The sequence below is a fragment of the Squalius cephalus genome, assembly GCF_949319135.1.
Source record: "Squalius cephalus genome assembly, chromosome: 10".
Classification (NCBI taxonomy): Eukaryota; Metazoa; Chordata; class Actinopteri; order Cypriniformes; family Leuciscidae; genus Squalius; species Squalius cephalus.
Genome location: NC_137131.1, coordinates 35,522,362 through 35,543,010, shown reverse-complemented (window position 1 = coordinate 35,543,010; position 20,649 = coordinate 35,522,362). Strand labels below are relative to the sequence as shown.

At 38.1% G+C, this 20,649-nt stretch overlaps 2 protein-coding genes across 2 annotated transcripts; one reads left to right on the top strand and one right to left on the bottom strand.

The window, feature by feature from the left end:
- Nucleotides 1-367: 367 nt before the first annotated feature.
- Nucleotides 368-7,820, top strand: LOC307165344 (uncharacterized protein). The gene is made up of 3 exons (XM_079882891.1): nt 368-470; nt 7,152-7,461; nt 7,557-7,820. The coding sequence occupies exons 1-3, from the start codon at nt 428-430 to the stop codon at nt 7,714-7,716; spliced, it is 513 nt and encodes a 170-aa protein (XP_079739017.1). The 5' UTR covers nt 368-427; the 3' UTR covers nt 7,717-7,820.
- Nucleotides 7,821-8,336: 516 nt separating this feature from the next.
- tmbim1a (transmembrane BAX inhibitor motif containing 1a) lies at nt 8,337-20,029 on the bottom strand. The gene is made up of 12 exons (XM_079882890.1): nt 19,585-20,029; nt 13,556-13,818; nt 12,670-12,740; nt 11,042-11,106; nt 10,858-10,911; nt 10,719-10,769; nt 10,477-10,516; nt 10,051-10,088; nt 9,408-9,495; nt 9,216-9,311; nt 9,080-9,133; nt 8,337-8,956 (listed from the first exon to the last, which is right to left on the bottom strand). Exons 2-12 carry the CDS (start codon nt 13,803-13,805, stop codon nt 8,807-8,809), a joined length of 957 nt encoding a protein of 318 aa, XP_079739016.1. The 5' UTR covers nt 13,806-13,818; nt 19,585-20,029; the 3' UTR covers nt 8,337-8,806.
- Nucleotides 20,030-20,649: the final 620 nt, after the last annotated feature.

Sequence of the window (20,649 nt, the reverse complement as noted above, 5' to 3'; positions counted from 1 at the left end):
CTTAAGAATGTAAATGGCTAAATGAAGAGTGGTGCAGGTATGATGTCAAAACCCCGCCTCGTGGTTCCTTCGAGATTTTTATAATGGGGGTTTAAATTTATGGGTAAACATAACTTTACGATACTTTGACGTTTTGTTCTACAACATAAATTACACACACCCATATTCCAAAATTCCAGAAAAGCTAATTTTGAAGCAGTTATCTTCATCTTTGAAAACGTACGTTTCTGATAAATAACTAGATAATATAGTTTGGGTTGTGCAGTTAACGTTGTAGAACAAAACGTATCGTCAAGTTATGTTTACTACAGGCTTTAGGGAAATCTCGAGGGAGCCACTGACTTCCGGGTTTGACGTCATTCCTGCACCACGTAATAATGCGTCACAAAACCACGTGAGCACGCGTTCTCTTCCTTGCACAACAAAGATGGCTGCGCCTTGTAGGAAATTGATGAGGTCGACTTTGCAAGGTAGATAAACAGGTTTACAAATTGTTACAATTTCTAAATCATTATGCGTATGAATGCATTAGCTGTACATTATTGTTTTACTAATAAAGAATAGTTTTAACAACTAATTTAAATTAAAGGTGTATTTGAAACTTACCTTGATAGCTTGACATTCATGCAGCAATAATCTAAGTTACTATCCACTGAATGAATGCAAATAACAGGTTAAGCTAAATACTTTATATTTTTACGTTTTATACAGTCTATGGCTAAATATTTCTAACTAGAAATCTGAGAAGACAAACTATTGTAAGTTTATAAGTCACAATTTCTACTAGAAAAAAAAATCTGAATGACAAGTTATAAACTCAGAATTTCAAGAGATAAAGTCCGAATTACGAGATGCAAACTGGCAATTGCAAACAATTTCTGACTTTTCCCCCCTCTGAATTTCGAGATATAAACTCACAATTGCATGGAAATTGTCAGAATGACTTAGCGTGGTAGAAACTAGCTTCCATAGCTAACCCATAGTTCAACTGCACCCACTTAACCCTAACCCTTAGCCCTTATTACACTAACCACCACCACACCTACTATCCTGATCAGATGTTTCCTCTGCATACAAATAACTCTTCTTTCTAAGTGGCACTACATTCCGGTTTTATTTTGTTTTGTGTTACATGCTGGAGTTCACAAAACACGTGCTGTAGTAGATCAGTAAGAAAGCCTAGAAAATAAATGTAGGCTCAATTAAATTATTTATTAAAGGGATAGTTCACCCAAAAATGAAAATTCTGTCATTAATTACTCACCCTCATGTCGTTTCAACCCTTCTTCGGAACACAAATGAAGATCTTTTTGATGAAATCTGAGCAATTTCTGTCCCTCAATTGACAGCTACGCAACTACCACTTTAACGCTTGAGAAAGTTCATAAAGAGATCATAAAACTAATCCATATGAATTGAGCAGTTTAGTCCAAATTGAATTTAGGCCTTTATTCACATATAAACATTCATTAACTCACACATAAGTTGTGTGAAACAGAAGCTCAAGCATGTTTGCTTGACATGGGAGAACTAATGAGGTTCATTCTCGTGTTACGCAGCATGTTTTTTATTTTATTTTTATATATATATATATATATATATATTGTTTTTGGTGTGATTTTTGCCTTTTATTGTGACAGGACAGTGTAGAGTTGACAGGAAGCGAGGAGGGAGAGAGACGGGGGACAGGATCGGGAAAGGTCCATGAGCCGGGACTCGAACTCGGGCCGCCCGAGCGCAAGGGCGCTACATGTCGCAGCACGTTTGAGCTTCAGCAAGAACCAATGAGGTTCATTCTCATGTTACGCAGCACGTTTGAGCTTCTGCGAGAACCAATGAGGTTCATTCTCGTGTTACGCAGCACGTTTGAGGTTCAGAAAGAACCAATGAGGTTCATTCTCGCGTTACGCAGCACGTTTGAGCTTCTGCAAGAACCAATGAGGTTCATTCTCATGTTACGCACCATGTTTAAGCTTCTGCGAGAACCAATGAGGTTCATTCTCGTGTTACGCACCATGTTTAAGCTTCTGCGAGAACCAATGAGGTTCATTCTCATGTTACGCAGCACGTTTGAGGTTCAGAAAGAACCAATGAGGTTCATTCTCATGTTACGCACCATGTTTAAGCTTCTGCGAGAACCAATGAGGTTCATTCTCATGTTACGCAGCACGTTTGAGCTTCTGCGAGAACCAATGAGGTTCATTCTCGTGTTACGCAGCACGTTTGAGGTTCAGAAAGAACCAATGAGGTTCATTCTCATGTTACGCACCATGTTTAAGCTTCTGCGAGAACCAATGAGGTTCATTCTCGTGTTACGCAGCACGTTTGAGGTTCAGAAAGAACCAATGAGGTTCATTCTCATGTTACGCACCATGTTTAAGCTTCTGCGAGAACCAATGAGGTTCATTCTCATGTTACGCAGCACGTTTGAGCTTCTGCGAGAACCAATGAGGTTCATTCTCATGTTACGCAGCACGTTTGAGCTTCTGCAAGAACCAATGAGGTTCATTCTCATGTTACGCACCATGTTTAAGCTTCTGCGAGAACCAATGAGGTTCATTCTCGTGTTACGCACCATGTTTGAGCTTCTGCGAGAACCAATGAGGTTCATTCTCGTGTTACGCAGCACGTTTGAGGTTCAGAAAGAACCAATGAGGTTCATTCTCATGTTACGCACCATGTTTAAGCTTCTGCGAGAACCAATGAGGTTCATTCTCATGTTACGCAGCACGTTTGAGCTTCTGCGAGAACCAATGAGGTTCATTCTCGTGTTACGCAGCACGTTTGAGGTTCAGAAAGAACCAATGAGGTTCATTCTCATGTTACGCACCATGTTTGAGCTTCTGCGAGAACCAATGAGGTTCATTCTCATGTTACGCACCATGTTTAAGCTTCTGCGAGAACCAATGAGGTTCATTCTCATGTTACGCAGCACGTTTGAGCTTCTGCGAGAACCAATGAGGTTCATTCTCGTGTTACGCAGCACGTTTGAGGTTCAGAAAGAACCAATGAGGTTCATTCTCGCGTTACGCAGCACGTTTGAGCTTCTGCAAGAACCAATGAGGTTCATTCTCATGTTACGCACCATGTTTAAGCTTCTGCGAGAACCAATGAGGTTCATTCTCGTGTTACGCAGCACGTTTGAGCTTCTGCAAGAACCAATGAGGTTCATTCTCATGTTACGCACCATGTTTAAGCTTCTGCGAGAACCAATGAGGTTCATTCTCGTGTTATGCAGCATGTTTTTTATTTTATTTTTATATATATATATATATATATATATTGTTTTTGGTGTGATTTTTGCCTTTTATTGTGACAGGACAGTGTAGAGTTGACAGGAAGCGAGGAGGGAGAGAGACGGGGGACAGGATCGGGAAAGGTCCATGAGCCGGGACTCGAACTCGGGCCGCCCGAGCGCAAGGGCGCTACATGTCGCAGCACGTTTGAGCTTCAGCAAGAACCAATGAGGTTCATTCTCGCGTTACGCAGCACGTTTGAGCTTCTGCAAGAACCAATGAGGTTCATTCTCATGTTACGCACCATGTTTAAGCTTCTGCGAGAACCAATGAGGTTCATTCTCATGTTACGCAGCACGTTTGAGCTTCTGCGAGAACCAATGAGGTTCATTCTCATGTTACGCACCATGTTTAAGCTTCTGCGAGAACCAATGAGGTTCATTCTCGTGTTACGCAGCACGTTTGAGCTTCTGCAAGAACCAATGAGGTTCATTCTCATGTTACGCACCATGTTTAAGCTTCTGCGAGAACCAATGAGGTTCATTCTCGTGTTACGCAGCACGTTTGAGCTTCTGCAAGAACCAATGAGGTTCATTCTCATGTTACGCAGCACGTTTGAGGTTCAGAAAGAACCAATGAGGTTCATTCTCATGTTACGCAGCACGTTTGAGCTTCTGCGAGAACCAATGAGGTTCATTCTCATGTTACGCACCATGTTTAAGCTTCTGCGAGAACCAATGAGGTTCATTCTCGTGTTACGCAGCATGTTTAAGCTTCTGCGAGAACCAATGAGGTTCATTCTCATGTTACGCACCATGTTTAAGCTTCTGCGAGAACCAATGAGGTTCATTCTCGTGTTACGCAGCACGTTTGAGGTTCAGAAAGAACCAATGAGGTTCATTCTCGTGTTACGCACCATGTTTGAGCTTCTGCGAGAACCAATGAGGTTCATTCTCATGTTACGCACCATGTTTAAGCTTCTGCGAGAACCAATGAGGTTCATTCTCGTGTTACGCAGCACGTTTGAGGTTCAGAAAGAACCAATGAGGTTCATTCTCGCGTTACGCAGCACGTTTGAGCTTCTGCAAGAACCAATGAGGTTCATTCTCATGTTACGCACCATGTTTAAGCTTCTGCGAGAACCAATGAGGTTCATTCTCGTGTTACGCAGCACGTTTGAGCTTCTGCGAGAACCAATGAGGTTCATTCTCATGTTACGCAGCACGTTTGAGCTTCTGCGAGAACCAATGAGGTTCATTCTCATGTTACGCACCATGTTTGAGCTTCTGCGAGAACCAATGAGGTTCATTCTCGTGTTACGCAGCACGTTTGAGGTTCAGAAAGAACCAATGAGGTTCATTCTCGCGTTACGCAGCACGTTTGAGCTTCTGCAAGAACCAATGAGGTTCATTCTCATGTTACGCACCATGTTTAAGCTTCTGCGAGAACCAATGAGGTTCATTCTCATGTTACGCAGCACGTTTGAGCTTCTGCGAGAACCAATGAGGTTCATTCTCATGTTACGCACCATGTTTAAGCTTCTGCGAGAACCAATGAGGTTCATTCTCGTGTTACGCAGCACGTTTGAGGTTCAGAAAGAACCAATGAGGTTCATTCTCGCGTTACGCAGCACGTTTGAGCTTCTGCAAGAACCAATGAGGTTCATTCTCATGTTACGCACCATGTTTAAGCTTCTGCGAGAACCAATGAGGTTCATTCTCGTGTTACGCAGCACGTTTGAGGTTCAGAAAGAACCAATGAGGTTCATTCTCGCGTTACGCAGCACGTTTGAGCTTCTGCAAGAACCAATGAGGTTCATTCTCATGTTACGCACCATGTTTAAGCTTCTGCGAGAACCAATGAGGTTCATTCTCGTGTTACGCAGCACGTTTGAGCTTCTGCAAGAACCAATGAGGTTCATTCTCATGTTACGCACCATGTTTAAGCTTCTGCGAGAACCAATGAGGTTCATTCTCGTGTTATGCAGCATGTTTTTTATTTTATTTTTATATATATATATATATATATATTGTTTTTGGTGTGATTTTTGCCTTTTATTGTGACAGGACAGTGTAGAGTTGACAGGAAGCGAGGAGGGAGAGAGACGGGGGACAGGATCGGGAAAGGTCCATGAGCCGGGACTCGAACTCGGGCCGCCCGAGCGCAAGGGCGCTACATGTCGCAGCACGTTTGAGGTTCAGCAAGAACCAATGAGGTTCATTCTCGCGTTACGCAGCACGTTTGAGCTTCTGCAAGAACCAATGAGGTTCATTCTCATGTTACGCACCATGTTTAAGCTTCTGCGAGAACCAATGAGGTTCATTCTCATGTTACGCAGCACGTTTGAGCTTCTGCGAGAACCAATGAGGTTCATTCTCATGTTACGCACCATGTTTAAGCTTCTGCGAGAACCAATGAGGTTCATTCTCGTGTTACGCAGCACGTTTGAGCTTCTGCAAGAACCAATGAGGTTCATTCTCATGTTACGCACCATGTTTAAGCTTCTGCGAGAACCAATGAGGTTCATTCTCGTGTTACGCAGCACGTTTGAGCTTCAGCAAGAACCAATGAGGTTCATTCTCATGTTACGCAGCACGTTTGAGGTTCAGAAAGAACCAATGAGGTTCATTCTCATGTTACGCAGCACGTTTGAGCTTCTGCGAGAACCAATGAGGTTCATTCTCATGTTACGCACCATGTTTAAGCTTCTGCGAGAACCAATGAGGTTCATTCTCGTGTTACGCAGCACGTTTGAGCTTCTGCGAGAACCAATGAGGTTCATTCTCATGTTACGCACCATGTTTAAGCTTCTGCGAGAACCAATGAGGTTCATTCTCGTGTTACGCAGCACGTTTGAGGTTCAGAAAGAACCAATGAGGTTCATTCTCGCGTTACGCAGCACGTTTGAGCTTCTGCAAGAACCAATGAGGTTCATTCTCATGTTACGCACCATGTTTAAGCTTCTGCGAGAACCAATGAGGTTCATTCTCGTGTTACGCAGCACGTTTGAGCTTCTGCGAGAACCAATGAGGTTCATTCTCATGTTACGCACCATGTTTAAGCTTCTGCGAGAACCAATGAGGTTCATTCTCATGTTACGCAGCACGTTTGAGCTTCTGCGAGAACCAATGAGGTTCATTCTCATGTTACGCACCATGTTTAAGCTTCTGCGAGAACCAATGAGGTTCATTCTCGTGTTACGCAGCACGTTTGAGGTTCAGAAAGAACCAATGAGGTTCATTCTCGCGTTACGCAGCACGTTTGAGCTTCTGCAAGAACCAATGAGGTTCATTCTCATGTTACGCACCATGTTTAAGCTTCTGCGAGAACCAATGAGGTTCATTCTCGTGTTACGCAGCACGTTTGAGGTTCAGAAAGAACCAATGAGGTTCATTCTCGCGTTACGCAGCACGTTTGAGCTTCTGCAAGAACCAATGAGGTTCATTCTCGCGTTACGCAGCACGTTTGAGCTTCTGCAAGAACCAATGAGGTTCATTCTCGTGTTACGCAAGCACGTTCGAGCTTAAGCAAAAACCATTGAGGTTTGTTCTTGTGCATCAAGCAGGTTCAGTTGTGTTGGCTGATCAATGTTTATATGTGAATAAAAGACTAAATTAAATCTGTTCATCATATAAAGCGATCGTGTCTCTTCAGAAAATTTGGACTAAACCACTCAATTCACATGGATTAGTTTATTCTCTTTAACTTTGTGAAGCGTCAAAGTGGTAGTTGCATAGCTGTCAATGGAGGGACATAAAGCTCTCAGATTTCATCAAAAAGATCTTCATTTGTGTTCCAAAAATGAACAAAAGTCTTAAGGTTTGGAACGACATGAGGGTGAGTAATTAATGATAGAATTAAAAATTTTAGGTGAACTATACCTTTTTTAGCAACCTATATAAATTTGTTTTTCAGGTTTGTATCAGTTATCAAATCGGACATCGTGGATAGGATCACACTTTGAGCAGATAGTTGCCTGTCCCAGACTGCAGGAGAATGTTTTGCACAGCAGATTTCTACACTGTGGACATTATGCCTTACAAACCATCACCAAGATAGAATCTCCAAAAGTTATGAACACACAGAAAGGAGCTGAACCTGAAAATAAGACCAACCAACAAAAGAAAGAAGAAGAAGAGGAAGATGAGGAAGATGAAGATAACAGCCCTGAGTACATCCCCAAAAGGAAGGCCAAAAATCCAATGATGAAGATTGGATACGCATGGTAAGTGCAGCTTTAATCGCATGTTTGAATTCTTTTAAATCAGTACTGAAAATCTATAAATTGAGTAGCTACTGATACTGAAGTGTTTCTCCTAGGATGATTGGCTTGCCTACTGGAGTCATCGGCTTTATTCTGGCAAAGAGACAGGTGGACAAGAACCGACTGAAGCAGCTGAAAATCAGACAGAGAATGAAGAGATCTAATGAGGGAGATTACGAGAGTAACCGATATAAACCAGCCCCCAGGATGCAGTGAAAGCTCTACTTCTGTCAAATGACTCTATTGTACTAAAGAATGGCTTCATTGAGCACTTATCAGGTTGCCATGGAGACAGTGAACCATGCAGAATATAACAAAGACATTGTAGAAAGCAAGCATTTATTAGGGTGGACCTTTGGATCTTATAAATGAGAAGTTGATGAAGACTTTGCATTTAGGTTTGCAAAAAAAGGATGAAATCTTTCACACATTTTGATGTAGTTGCCATCATTACCATGCTTGTTCATAAATACACAGAATACAACCAATATTATCTATTAAAAAAAAATCTATGAAATAACTGAATACTTGTTCCTTTTTATCATGCCTATCCTAACGACAACTACATATCAAACTTTAGCCACATTGTTGTCTGAGAACATTCTAACAGAAAATACACATTACGTTGTTTATATCATTCTATGACAAATTTATTTTTATTTAGAAGTAACACTTTTTATAACAATTTATTTACAGTATATCTTTGGCGCTAAACAAAAATGGAAAGGCACCACTGTACATCACAATCTGTGACATTTAAGTATAGTATCAAATTCAAAGACATTTCCCAAAGCTAAAGCAAAAAATATTTGTAGATATATATTTATATTCTATAAAAAATGTATGTGCAATAAATACTCTAAATGAATATACTGAAATACAGTTAGATTGTATGTACACAGCAGAAAACCTATACCCTTGTCCAAAATGTACCACACCCAAGTAACATCAATAGTAAATACAGCAAATCAAAGTCTATACAGTAGAAATTTGCATAATACAGACCCATTTCTAAAAGTGAGCATCCATTACCATGACATGGACCTCAGAACACAGGAATGGCTATGTAATATAACTAATATTTTATCAGAATGTTTGCATATGGGTAGTTAATCATAGAAATAATTAGTCATGGAAATTATATTCATCCCTTTGTTTGATTAGTATAATGCTAGATATATTTTACAAGTTCTGTATTATTTGAGTATATATTGGTTTGTAATCGACCGAGAAGACACTGCATAGTGCATAAAGAGTAAAGCTATTATGAAAGTACAGAAAAGCTCCATCCGTCAGCTTGAAGCTTCTATCTCTCCGCAAATCCGATAATTTGCAGGAGGAAAATGAAGATCTGGACAATGTCCACATAAAGGGAGAGAGCAGCAAACACATACTCCTCTGGGCTGATGGAGAGCTTCCTGTTCCCGATGAGCAGCTGGGTATGATAGGCCAGAAACTAATATTTAAAAAACAGACAAGCGCAAAAAAGTGATTTTTAGGATGGAAAGAGTGAACAATGTTCCCATGCAGAACCAAAGTCTTCCAAAAAAGGTGAAACTGAATTTGTGAATTGACATACCAGAGTGAATGCAATGGCTCCTATAGCTGCATAGAGCATGTGAAGCCATGGGACCTGAAAAACAAACAAAGAAAATAACAGTTAAATGAACAAATTACATTTTTTGTGCAAATACAAGACGCAAAGTCATGCTTACGTATTTGAATGACAGCACGATAACCGTAATGATGCCAGTCACAAACACCACGATTCCGAGTATGGCGAAAAAGCCTGCACATTTAGTGAAATCCACCTATAGAAGAATAGAAAAGCATGTTAACACACACTTTGACACAATGCCTAGATGTAAAATCATGCTGCTGTTGTTTATATTAAATATGAACCCCACCTTAGTCTGAAAGCAGAAGACTGTTACTGCAACGCACACAACAACAGTGATGCCCAGGGCCAGGAACACTGCCCTAGTACTGTAATAACTGCAAACACAAATTGGTATCACTTATATATATATATATATATATATATATATATATATATATATATATATATATATATATATATATATATATATATGGTATTACATATATATATATAGAGAGAGAGAGAGAGCGCGCTAGGTAGTAACTGATTACATGTAATACGTAATCAGATTCCAAAAATTAAGCAATTGTAATTAGATTATATTACGTTTTAAAATACTTGTAATCAGACTAGTTACTTTTTTATTGATTACTCACTCTCCCAACAAAGGTCTATGAAACTTCCCACAAAACTAACATCACAAATGAAGGTAACACACTGGCAGAACCCGGTCTTATTAAGACTAATAAGACTTTTACGACCCCAAAAGGAATTTGCAGAGTTGTGATTCTCACTTAATTCTTGCTGAGAAGGAGAAATAAACCCTTTTAATCCTATATATTCTATATATAACCATTGAAACACTCTGTTGACAGTCCTCATGCCATAGTCATGCTATTTTACCATTTCCCCCATCCACTGTATCTCATCTTGTGTGAGACATGCCTCACCTTGCAATATTTCCAGTCATGAACGATAAGGCCAGTGTCTAAAACAAAACAAAATATGTAATGTTATGCAAAGACTTTATGTAACGTCCGTAAAGGGATAGTCCACCTTAGATCACTTGCTCATCCTCAAGTTGCCCTAAACCTGTAAGAGTTTCTTTTTTCTGTTGAACACAAAAGACCAGACAGTTGACGGTAGCCATTGACTTCCATAGTATTTTTTTCTCACTATGAAAGTCAGTGGCTACCATCAACTGTTTGATTACCAACATTCTTTAAAATATCTTCTTTTGTGTTCAGAATTTTGATTTGTGGGTGAACTATCCCTTTAATACTTTCTCTACACCATTACATGAAAAAACAATATTGGCCAATACAGGTTTGGCCACATTTCCACTTGATTCATTCAAAGTGAATTTCCCAACTCACAAAAATGGCCAGCAGGATCAGGTTCCATGGGAAACGCCTCCTAAAAAGTGACAGAGCAAATGTTAAATCCATTGGTTCACATGACAACATGTTTGTAGTGGCTTTTTTATGAGGGCTTTAGTTTTTAGATTAAATCAGTTTTTTGTTTATACTGTGGTATGATTTTTGTGTCCTCGTTGTATCACTAAACTATGAGCAGTAGCTGCTATGAGGTTGATTCAGGAAAGGAGCAATCATCTCACCTGGGTCCCTGACAGCAAACCAGTACGATGTGTGTGACGAAATAGATAGCACTGGAAAAAATATTGTTCAACATTTGCATTTAATGTTTTAAATGTAAAGTATTTGACAATGTGAACAAACAAATGTCTAAGTTCTTACTATGAAACCCAGTAAATGGCTGGGTTTTTCCTCACATACACTCCTACGGGTTCCCTGTATGAACAAAAACACACATCTGAGTTTAATCACAAAGTAAAATGATAAACAAGCAATGATCACGTTTAACCTTGTTTTCTGTGAACACAAAGCACATGAAGTAACCATACCAAGAACAGAGACTCACACAAATGTGAAAATAGCCACGACGGCAGCTGTGACAAGAAGCTGAGCAGAAAGGATCAGGTAAACCTGCAAAACACAATGGAAATATTATTATCCATTATAATATTCACCAACAATTTTAATTAAAGAGGGCCTATTATGCCTTTTTCATGTTTCTATTTCAGCATGAAAAAGGTCTGCAAAGTTACAAATCCCACTCCAAAGGGAGCAATTCTCTATATTAGTAAACTCCGTTTTTATGAACTCCCTGAAACGTTTCGATTGTAGTCTTGAGTTTTCTTTCGGGAACGAACAATATTCCTAATTTAAATAACTGACGCCCAAGGCATAAGCATGTGTGTTATGGCCATGTCCAAGAGGTGCTGTTTTTCCACCCGAATCTATCGAATTAATAAAGCAAAACTGACACCATTGTTAGAAGCTGAGAAGATGAAACGTGTGATTATGGTAAAGGCATTTCCGAAATGAGTTCAAAGTGGTTGACCAATCACAACACATTGATCCCGCTGACCAAGAAGGAGGGGCTTCATAGAGAGAGGAACTAAACAGAGGGTTGCTGACAGACTTGGAAGAGAGGTGCCGCTACAATGCTAAATATGTGAAAAATAAGGTGTTTTTGAACATTCAAGCATGAAAACCTATTCTAGTAGACCCCAAATACTATATCAAGACTTTGTAAAATGGCATAATATGGTCTCTTTAATCTTAAATAACAACATTCTCTTAAAGGTCCCGTATTATGCCCCTTTTCACAAGATGTAAAATAGGTCTCTGATGTCACCAGAGTGTGTATGTGAAGTTTCAGCTCAAAATACCCAACAGATCATTTTTTACAGCATGTTTAAATTGTCATTTTTTGGGGCTCAGAAAAACGCGCTGTTTTAGTGTGTGCCCTTTAAATGCAAATGAGGTGCTGCTGGACGACACAGGGGGCGGAGCTTCATGAGCTCCTGCACAGTCTCTCAGGACAATTTCATCTCACGGAATGATGATAATATCAGAAACTCTCAGTAACGGTGTTCAGTTCGAGTCAGACAATAATGCCTACAGAGTCAGAGTGCTGTATAGAGATGAAACAGGTATAGTTTAGTAGTTTAATTACGGTTATTATAACGTATTTGTCATCTGCTTGTATGTATCCATTATTTATTAATAGCCTACAAGTCTGCTGTCTGAATGATGATCAAACATGTACTGATGAGTTTAATAAAGTTTATTGTACATCACACAAAAGATGAAGCGTCAGTTTTACTTCAGAAAATCACCGTAAGAGCTGAGTAAACACAGTAAGTTATTAGAAGTGCGCAAGTACATAAACAAATTTCGGTAGAGTTGAGGGTGCATTCCTGTGGGCGGAGGTTAGTCAAAAAAACGGTTCTAGTGACGTCATTAAAGAAGGAAGTAGAGGGATGTAGTCCAAACGGGCCGTTCGATGTAGTCAACTTCTGTTAAATAAAATATCTCGCTTGGCATTGAACTTTGAGCTTTATAATTTTACAGATATTATTTATACTCTAACAACAACATTACACACTAACTAAAGTTTGAAACATGGGATCACGAAGAACGGGACCGTTAAAACTATTTTACTTTAAAGATGATGCTAATTATAGAAAAATGGTTCCTTACTTTCCGTATAAAACTGTGACGAACACTGGTACTCTCGAATCCATCTGTGGTGGTAAATCCTTCATTGTCACCTGTAACAAAGATAAGCAAATAAATAAGTAAAACAAGAGTTGGCCATTATATTCCAAAAATCCAAATTTCCATGAATATTGAACACATTTGAGATGTGGAAGGAATTTTCATGAAATGGGGAGGCAAAATTCTCATGTGATGCATGCATGTCCACTGTGTTAGTGGACAAATTAAATAAACTAGTGAGAGTGTGAAAACTCTGTTAGGATTATTTGTGCCAATAGTTAAAGAAATGCCCAACTATGTTAGGGATAATGTGCAGTCAAAATAAATACTGGCGAGGACTTTAAAGTGATAAGGTACAGCCAGCTAATATTATTGCAAAAGTTATGACCAAATAAATAAATAAATGGACATTTAAATGATTTTATTAAATTGCAAGAAAGAGATCAGAGTGATATGCAAGACATGAAAATTCAAAATATAGGAAATCGGTTGCCAGGGACAACAGTATAATTGTATAGTGTCATTAAAAAAAATATTTTACCACAGCTGCGACTGACCAATGAGAATCAAGTATTCTAGAGAGCTATAATTAAACTAATCTGGTTAGAGCAAGAACACAGGGAACACATTATGAAAAATGATGACTTCAGTGTAAATTCAATTCAATGCCCGGTATATGATCTGCTAAAATTAAATTTCAGTAATGAACCACATCCTAAACCAATTGAACTTTGCTACATAGTAAGCTGGCCTGGTGGACAAAATATTTAAATATTTTGTTCTTAAATGTTTCAGGAGCATGAACACGGTGATAGTAAAAGCCTATAAAAGTGAAGATTTACTAGATACAAGAAATAATACAACTTGCCCATTCCAGGAGGAATGACAGGGATGACTGGTAGACTTGGTGGCGGGTATCCCGCAGGCTGTCCTCGGTATGGATCATTGGGATGTGGGGGTTGACCTCCGTATGGATCATTGGGCTGTGGGTAAGGCGGTTGTCCCCCGTACGCACTGAAGCCATATGGAGGGGCAGAAGCGGGGTAACCTCCCCCAGGCTGAGGGTTTGAGAGCAGCCGGGAATCATCATAACCCGGAGGGAAATCTGACCTTGACATGCTGCTTTAACTCCTGTTGGGTAGATAAGATACCATAAGATAAGTTACCATTTGTGAAACTAAAGTGCAGATGCAACCAAATTTAAAATCAGATTTGCACCAAAACAAAAATAGGAATTTATTAATGTTTTGTTACGAGTACTCAAATGAAAAAGTGTTACCCATTTTAACCAAGAAAACTTGTTTGCTGCCTTTTCCAAAAATTCTCCTATCCAGCCCTAAAATATATTAAAATAACTCTAAATCTGAGATTAAGTGTTAAACATGAAAAACAGCCCATTTATATTTAATGATATATCTGTTATAATGTTATTTGGTCTCCCTACACAATTTATCTTTGGAATACATAGTTGCAATAATGTTTTTGTCTTCTTAAATGTAATATTTGTTTTTGTTTTGTTTATGCTGCTTTAACGTCTAAATTTACTGGAAAAAACTGATCCTGAAGTGATTTCACTTTTCTAACTTTAGTAAGTGTGTAATGTTGCTGTTTGAGCATAAACAACATCTGCAAAGTTCAAAGTAAAGGAAGATATTTGCTTTTAAAGAAATCGTTTTTTAAGGACTACAACAAACAGCTGGTAGAGACTACACGGCATTCCTCCCGGGTAAGTGACATCACTAACCCTAAAATTTACATAAACCCCGCCCCCAGGAACACGCAGTCCATGTTGAGTAGAGGAAGAGTTGTTGTAGTAGAGCACATTTGTGAGTCAGCTCAAGCTGACGCATCCTCTTTTTTACAAGCTACGTAACACAAATGCAATAGCATGTCACTCTGTAGTCATCTTACAACAGTTCCCAACTTGAAACATTTCAAAATGTACCTAAATTGATTTATATTTTGTGACTTTTAGTCAATTAAAATACCTTTTTCCAGTTATATATTTAGTCATTGAAGATTTCTTAAAAATAGTGTTAAAATTTCATCTTGTGCTCAAATGTTTAACAATTGTTTGTAAATTATAATATTATTTAGTTATATCATTAATGTCAGTGGTTTTAAAGCAATTTAAAAACACCTAAAGCACCTTTATGAAAAAAATCAATAGTAATTATATAGACTTGATTATTATATAGACCTAATTGTTTAATATTAACAAGTGATATTAAGATCAACAGCCCTTTTTTTTTTAGTATTACCTTTCCTAATCATGAAATTTGTGCAATGGTTTTACTGGTTCCCAGTTGTTCTACAATTAAGTTATTGAAATGAGAAAGCAGGGAAAATAATTAATAAAGCATTGCAGGTGTGAGAAGTTCAGCGAGTTTCATTTTTGAAAACAATTCAGACATAAATGTAAAATGACTAGTAGAACATTTCTGAGAGAGCACTAAACTTAGAATATCCTTCCTGCCTCAAAGTTCAACGTCTTTTCCCATCAAGACTTCTGTGGTCAAGATAGCAATGTGACCGTGTAGTTTTTGAGAGGACCAGATGCACAACACAGATAAGTGGACATAAATTCACTCTGCAAATCCGCCCACACCCAGTGCAAGTCCACACCCAGTGCAAGTCCACACCCAGTGTTTTGAAAGGTTTCTTTCTATTTTAATCCCTACAATGGCATGCATCAAAGACATGAACTGAAGAGTTTTTGGAAATAAAGTATCTGGGAATACAATCTCCTTGTTATTCAATTAGTTTATGCAACCGCCATTATTATGTAGGCCTGTATGTAGTTATTATCTCTTGGTTGTAGGCCTGTCACGATCATACATTTTGTGCTGATGATAAATGATCACACTAATACAGTAGGCTCCACAAATATTGGCACCCTTGTTAAATATGAGCGAAACTGACTGTGAAAATCTGTTTTTGCAATTTCTCCTCTTAGTCTTTCATTCAAAATATTCACAAAAATCTAACCTGTAATTAAAGTCAAATAGTTGAAAGGAAAAAAAATATTATCATAAAACAAATTTTTTTTTTTCTGAAATATAGCCTATGAATCACCCCTTCATTTAATACTTTGTGCAACCTCCCTTTGCCAAAATAACAGCTTTGGATCTTCTCAAATAATGAGTAATAATATTTAAAATATTCACAAAAATCTAACATTTAATTGAAGTTAATTTATACAACAGATAAATGTGGAATAAATTAAATAAATGTTTTTCTCCAAAATATGTGTGCCACAATTATTGGCACCCCTACAAATTCTAATGAGTAAAAATCTAACTGAAATATATTCCATGTGGTATAAGTTCACATTATTTTCAGGATCACTTAGCCTAAGTGATAAGTCATGACTTCCTGTTTCACTGGGCTATAAATATATGAAGTGAAACACAGGTCAAATTCTAATAGTCATCCATCACTGTGGGAAAGACCCGAGGATACAGTAATGATGTGTGACAAAAGTTGTTGAGCTGCACAAATCATGAAATAGCCATAAGATAATATAGTTTAATTGTTGGAATACTAATTTCCAATATCCGGTATAATTAAGACGTTTAAATCAACTGGAGAAGGTAACAATCCACCTGGAAGAGGACATGTGTCTATATTGGCCCGCAATGGCCCCACACGCACTGAGGAGGATGGCTTGAGTCCCCAAACAAACTGTAAGGACTAAGGTTGGAGAATTGCAGATGCTAGCTGGGTCTTGGGGTCAGAAAGTCTCCAAAACTATGATCAGACACTTGTTTGGGAAGGTTGCAATTAAAAAGCATTTGGTGACCTCAAACAGCTATCTCATGCAACTACAGTTTGTCAGGTGTTAAAGCTTTTTTGGAAAAACACCAGAGATGGGTTTGGCATGGACAGAAAGATAGCCATGTAGAAAAGTACCTCATCCCCACTGTGAAGCATATGGTGGTGGAACTTTAATGCTGTGGAGCTAATTTTCTTCTAAGACCCTAACTTTTTAGGATACATAGTATCATAAACTCTATCAAGTACCAGCAGAAATTCTTTCTTTCAGCATGGAAATGATCCAAAACACATCTCAAAATAAAAACAGAATAGTTCACTGACCACAGAATGAAGGTTTTGCCATGGAGATTGTACTCCCCTGACCCAAACCCCATAGAAAACCTGTGGGATGAGCTGAAGAAAAGAGTCCATGGGCATGGACCTATGAATCTGAAGGATCTGGAGAAAATCTATGGAGGAATGGTCTCAGATCTATTGCCATATGTTCATCAACCCTATTAATTCAGAGCAGTTATCTTGACAAAGGGAGTTTGTTAATTGTGGAACATTAAAAAAAAAAGAAATTGCAAACACTAATTTTACACAGTCAGTTTTGCTCATATTTACCAAGGGTGCCAATATTTGTGGAGCCTACTGTTATTGCGATTAACGATTTAATTCTGTTTTGTTCATGTTCCTTACAGTGTAAGCCTAATAGCCTATGTTATTTGGTGGCTAATACTCAATATTTGAACTGGAACTCCAACCACCCTTGAAATTCACTCCCTGGACTCAGACCTCCGCATTTCCAGCCTTGAATATAATATAACATAACATAACATAATATAATTTATATGAAGGAAGACCTTTTGACTATATGTATTTAGCCAACATTATTTTTCATGTTATTTGGTAAATGTGATTGAAATTTAAACTGCACAATTATTGGTTATCCCAAAAATATCACAAGAAAGAATAATCGAATGTGTAATCGAACAGCCACGATCAGATGATTACTCAACAATCGTCACCCGTCTAGCTGGCTGCCACTTTCCCTCTCACAGTTGTGATCACAGCAAAAAAAAGCATTAACCACATTTTAAACTGTCTTCCTGGAAAGAAACAGCCGACAAGGCACAGCCCATGAAAGGCATTACAGTAAGTGGTATGAAAACAACTAGCTTTCCTCAGCAACTAAATTTTCCTATGCTTAAGTTTAGGAAGTGAGATTTTGGAATTTGAATGTTACTTGTTTTTTATGTGTTAATGCAGTACTTGTGCACCAGGATCAGCACTTCCTCTTATTAAACAGATGTAAAGCAGCTCACACAGAACCACACAGTGAGGTCAGCATGAACATGTGACACAGATCTGCTAAGGAAAATCTGATTCAAAGTCTAACCTGGGTAAATCGGTTCATCATTTACTGAAAGTATCCTGGGAAAAGGCGTTTCTACATTTCATGTCCAGGGAGGAGTGACTGACAAATTCACAATCTTTAAAGAGCAAATAAACTGAGTCATGGGCAGTTGCTAAAGGACCAGACAATTCCAGGATATGTGACAGAACTCTAAGAACAACATAAATCCGTGTTTAATGTCACCTTTTTACTTTCAGACCATGCACATTGAAGGACTTTCTTGTGTATCTACCTCTGGTATGCAGGCTATTTATAATGTTTACAAAAACATGGATGGTGCCGTGCAATTCAAGCCAGACTGGAAAAGAATGTCTTCATTCTTGTTTCAGCTCAACACTGCCAGCATGAGTCAAGCAAGCCCTCCACACACTGTTACACCATTATGTAATCTGCTAAGCAACCTTTTAAATATAAAGTGGAAAATAAACTACACTTTCCTCACTTTCCGTACCGGTCCACCCTGATGCATGAGATTTGCCAAAATGTTACGCAATCTGTCATGTTCGACTAAATATTATGCAGAGATAAAGTAAAAACTTTTACCATATTTTTTTCTGACAAAATTGATCAGGCACAGTGGAATTTACTAATAGCCTACTATATCTGCATTGAATAGAAAACATTATTAAGGGGATAGTTCACCCAAAAATAATAATTATGTCATCATCAATTACTCACACTCATGTTGTCTCATACCTGTAAAGAAAAAAATTTATGATCTTTTTGATGAAATCTGAGAGAACCAATGAGGTTTATTCTCGTGTGTTACACAGCATGTTTGAGCTTCCGCAAGAACCAATGAGGTTTGTTCTCAAACATCAAGCAGGTTCGGTTGAGCTTTTGTTTATGTTCGCTGATCAATATTTATATGTGAACAAAAGCCTAAATTTAATCAATTTATCATATAAAGCGATTGAGTCTCTTCAGAGAATTTGGACTCCTCAATACTCCTCAATTCATATGGATTAGTTTTATGATATGAACTTTTTGAAGCGCCAAAGTGGTTGTTGCGTAGACTGTCAATGGAGGGACAGAAATCGCTCAGATTTCATCAAAAAGATCTTCATTTGTGTTCTGAAGATGAACGAAAGTCTTACGGATTTGGATGGAAGGACATAAGGGGGAGTGTGTTAATTATTGACCATTTTCATTTGAGTTAACTACCCCTTTAATGAAATCAATCTGAAACAACAACAAAAACAGGCTGTTTGAATACCTAGTAAGCTGCCTACTTAGCGTTTTCCATCATAATTGCATTCAATGCCCAAAAGTTGTTTAGCTAAATTACTAGCTTGGCAGCTCAGGTTTTGAAACAAGCCACAGACGGCAAGGTATCCCATTCCTAAGGGTATCCCATTCCTACAATAAAAGTTCATCTTTAAAAAATACACTAGTTAAGTCAGTTAAGTTACAAATACATAACTTAAACTGACTAGAAGTCAATTAAGTTATGAATACAGGCTAAGTCAAGACTAAAAGATGTGATCGAGAGCTTTTTGACGTCATCTTGAACATGTTCACATAGCTATCTTGCCCTCACTCACCCTTGCAAATATTTACCATGGTGACCGTAGTTTCCGCCTAAATAACAGCTGCTACATATATTTTACTACTGTAAAAGTTTAATAGATTAATCATTTGACGTAAAAAAAAACCTTTTGAACAGTATTTTATGTTTTACAAGACCACGTGATGGTACAATATAGCAATAATATTCTTACCACGCGCTGTCTGAAATCCAGAAAACTTTACACGATCGATGTCGAAGCTTTGAGAAAGAAATATCAGACGATATAATCCTTCAGACTGAGCCTATTGAAATAAAACCCCGTGAGTTGACACCCTTCTTCAGTGTCACTTCAACAAGCCAGCAGTCAGTCGATGACGTTCAATTTAATAGTGCTCATGATGCATATACAAGCCAGCAGGTGGAGTCAAAAGAGTCTGAAACACACTGCGTTTAACTAATCTGCAAAATAGCCGTTGTACCAATGCAATTATGCTTTGGCCCTGAAAATGAAAACGACACCTAAATAATCTTGTCTCTCTGTATGTTCTCTTCTCCCAAAAAAAAAAAAAAAAAAAACTCTGTCGAGGTGTGGTGAAGTTGACACACCCAACCCAAACTACACCATATTTGTATTCTTAGAACAAGCTGTCGTGTGTGTTCGTTCGGTCGCTTCCGTTGTCTTACACCAGGTGGTGCTAAATTGCAGTTCCTACTTTTCAGCAATTTCTCATTTTAAAGGGATAGTTCACCCAAAATTTTAAATTGTGTCATCATTTACTCACCCTTAAGCTTTTCTAAAGTATTTTATTTTATCTGCTGAACACAAAATATATTTTGAAAATATGAGTAACCAAAGTTGACTGGCCCCAATGATTTCTATAGTTCCAAAACAAAACAAAAAAACTATGGAAGTCAATGGGGCCAGTCAACTGTTTGGTAACCGAATTCTTCAAAATTTCTTCTTTTGTGTTCAGCAAAAGAGGAAAATTCATACAGGTTTGGAACAACTTGAGATTGAGTAAATGATTACAAAATTATTATTTTTGGGGGGTAAACTATACCTTATTAAGATTAGCAATACAACAAAGTTGAATAGAGCGATTAGGGTCACAAAGATAAGCTAAGAGCTAGAGGTTTATTTTTAGGTAAGTTATAGGTAAAACAAGCTGTGTAAAACATGCATGCAGTGTGCAATAAATGCAAAATGATTTGTGCAAAAAACAGTCTATGAAATGTTATCACCCAATAATAGCTGGCAGACACAAATAATGATAAT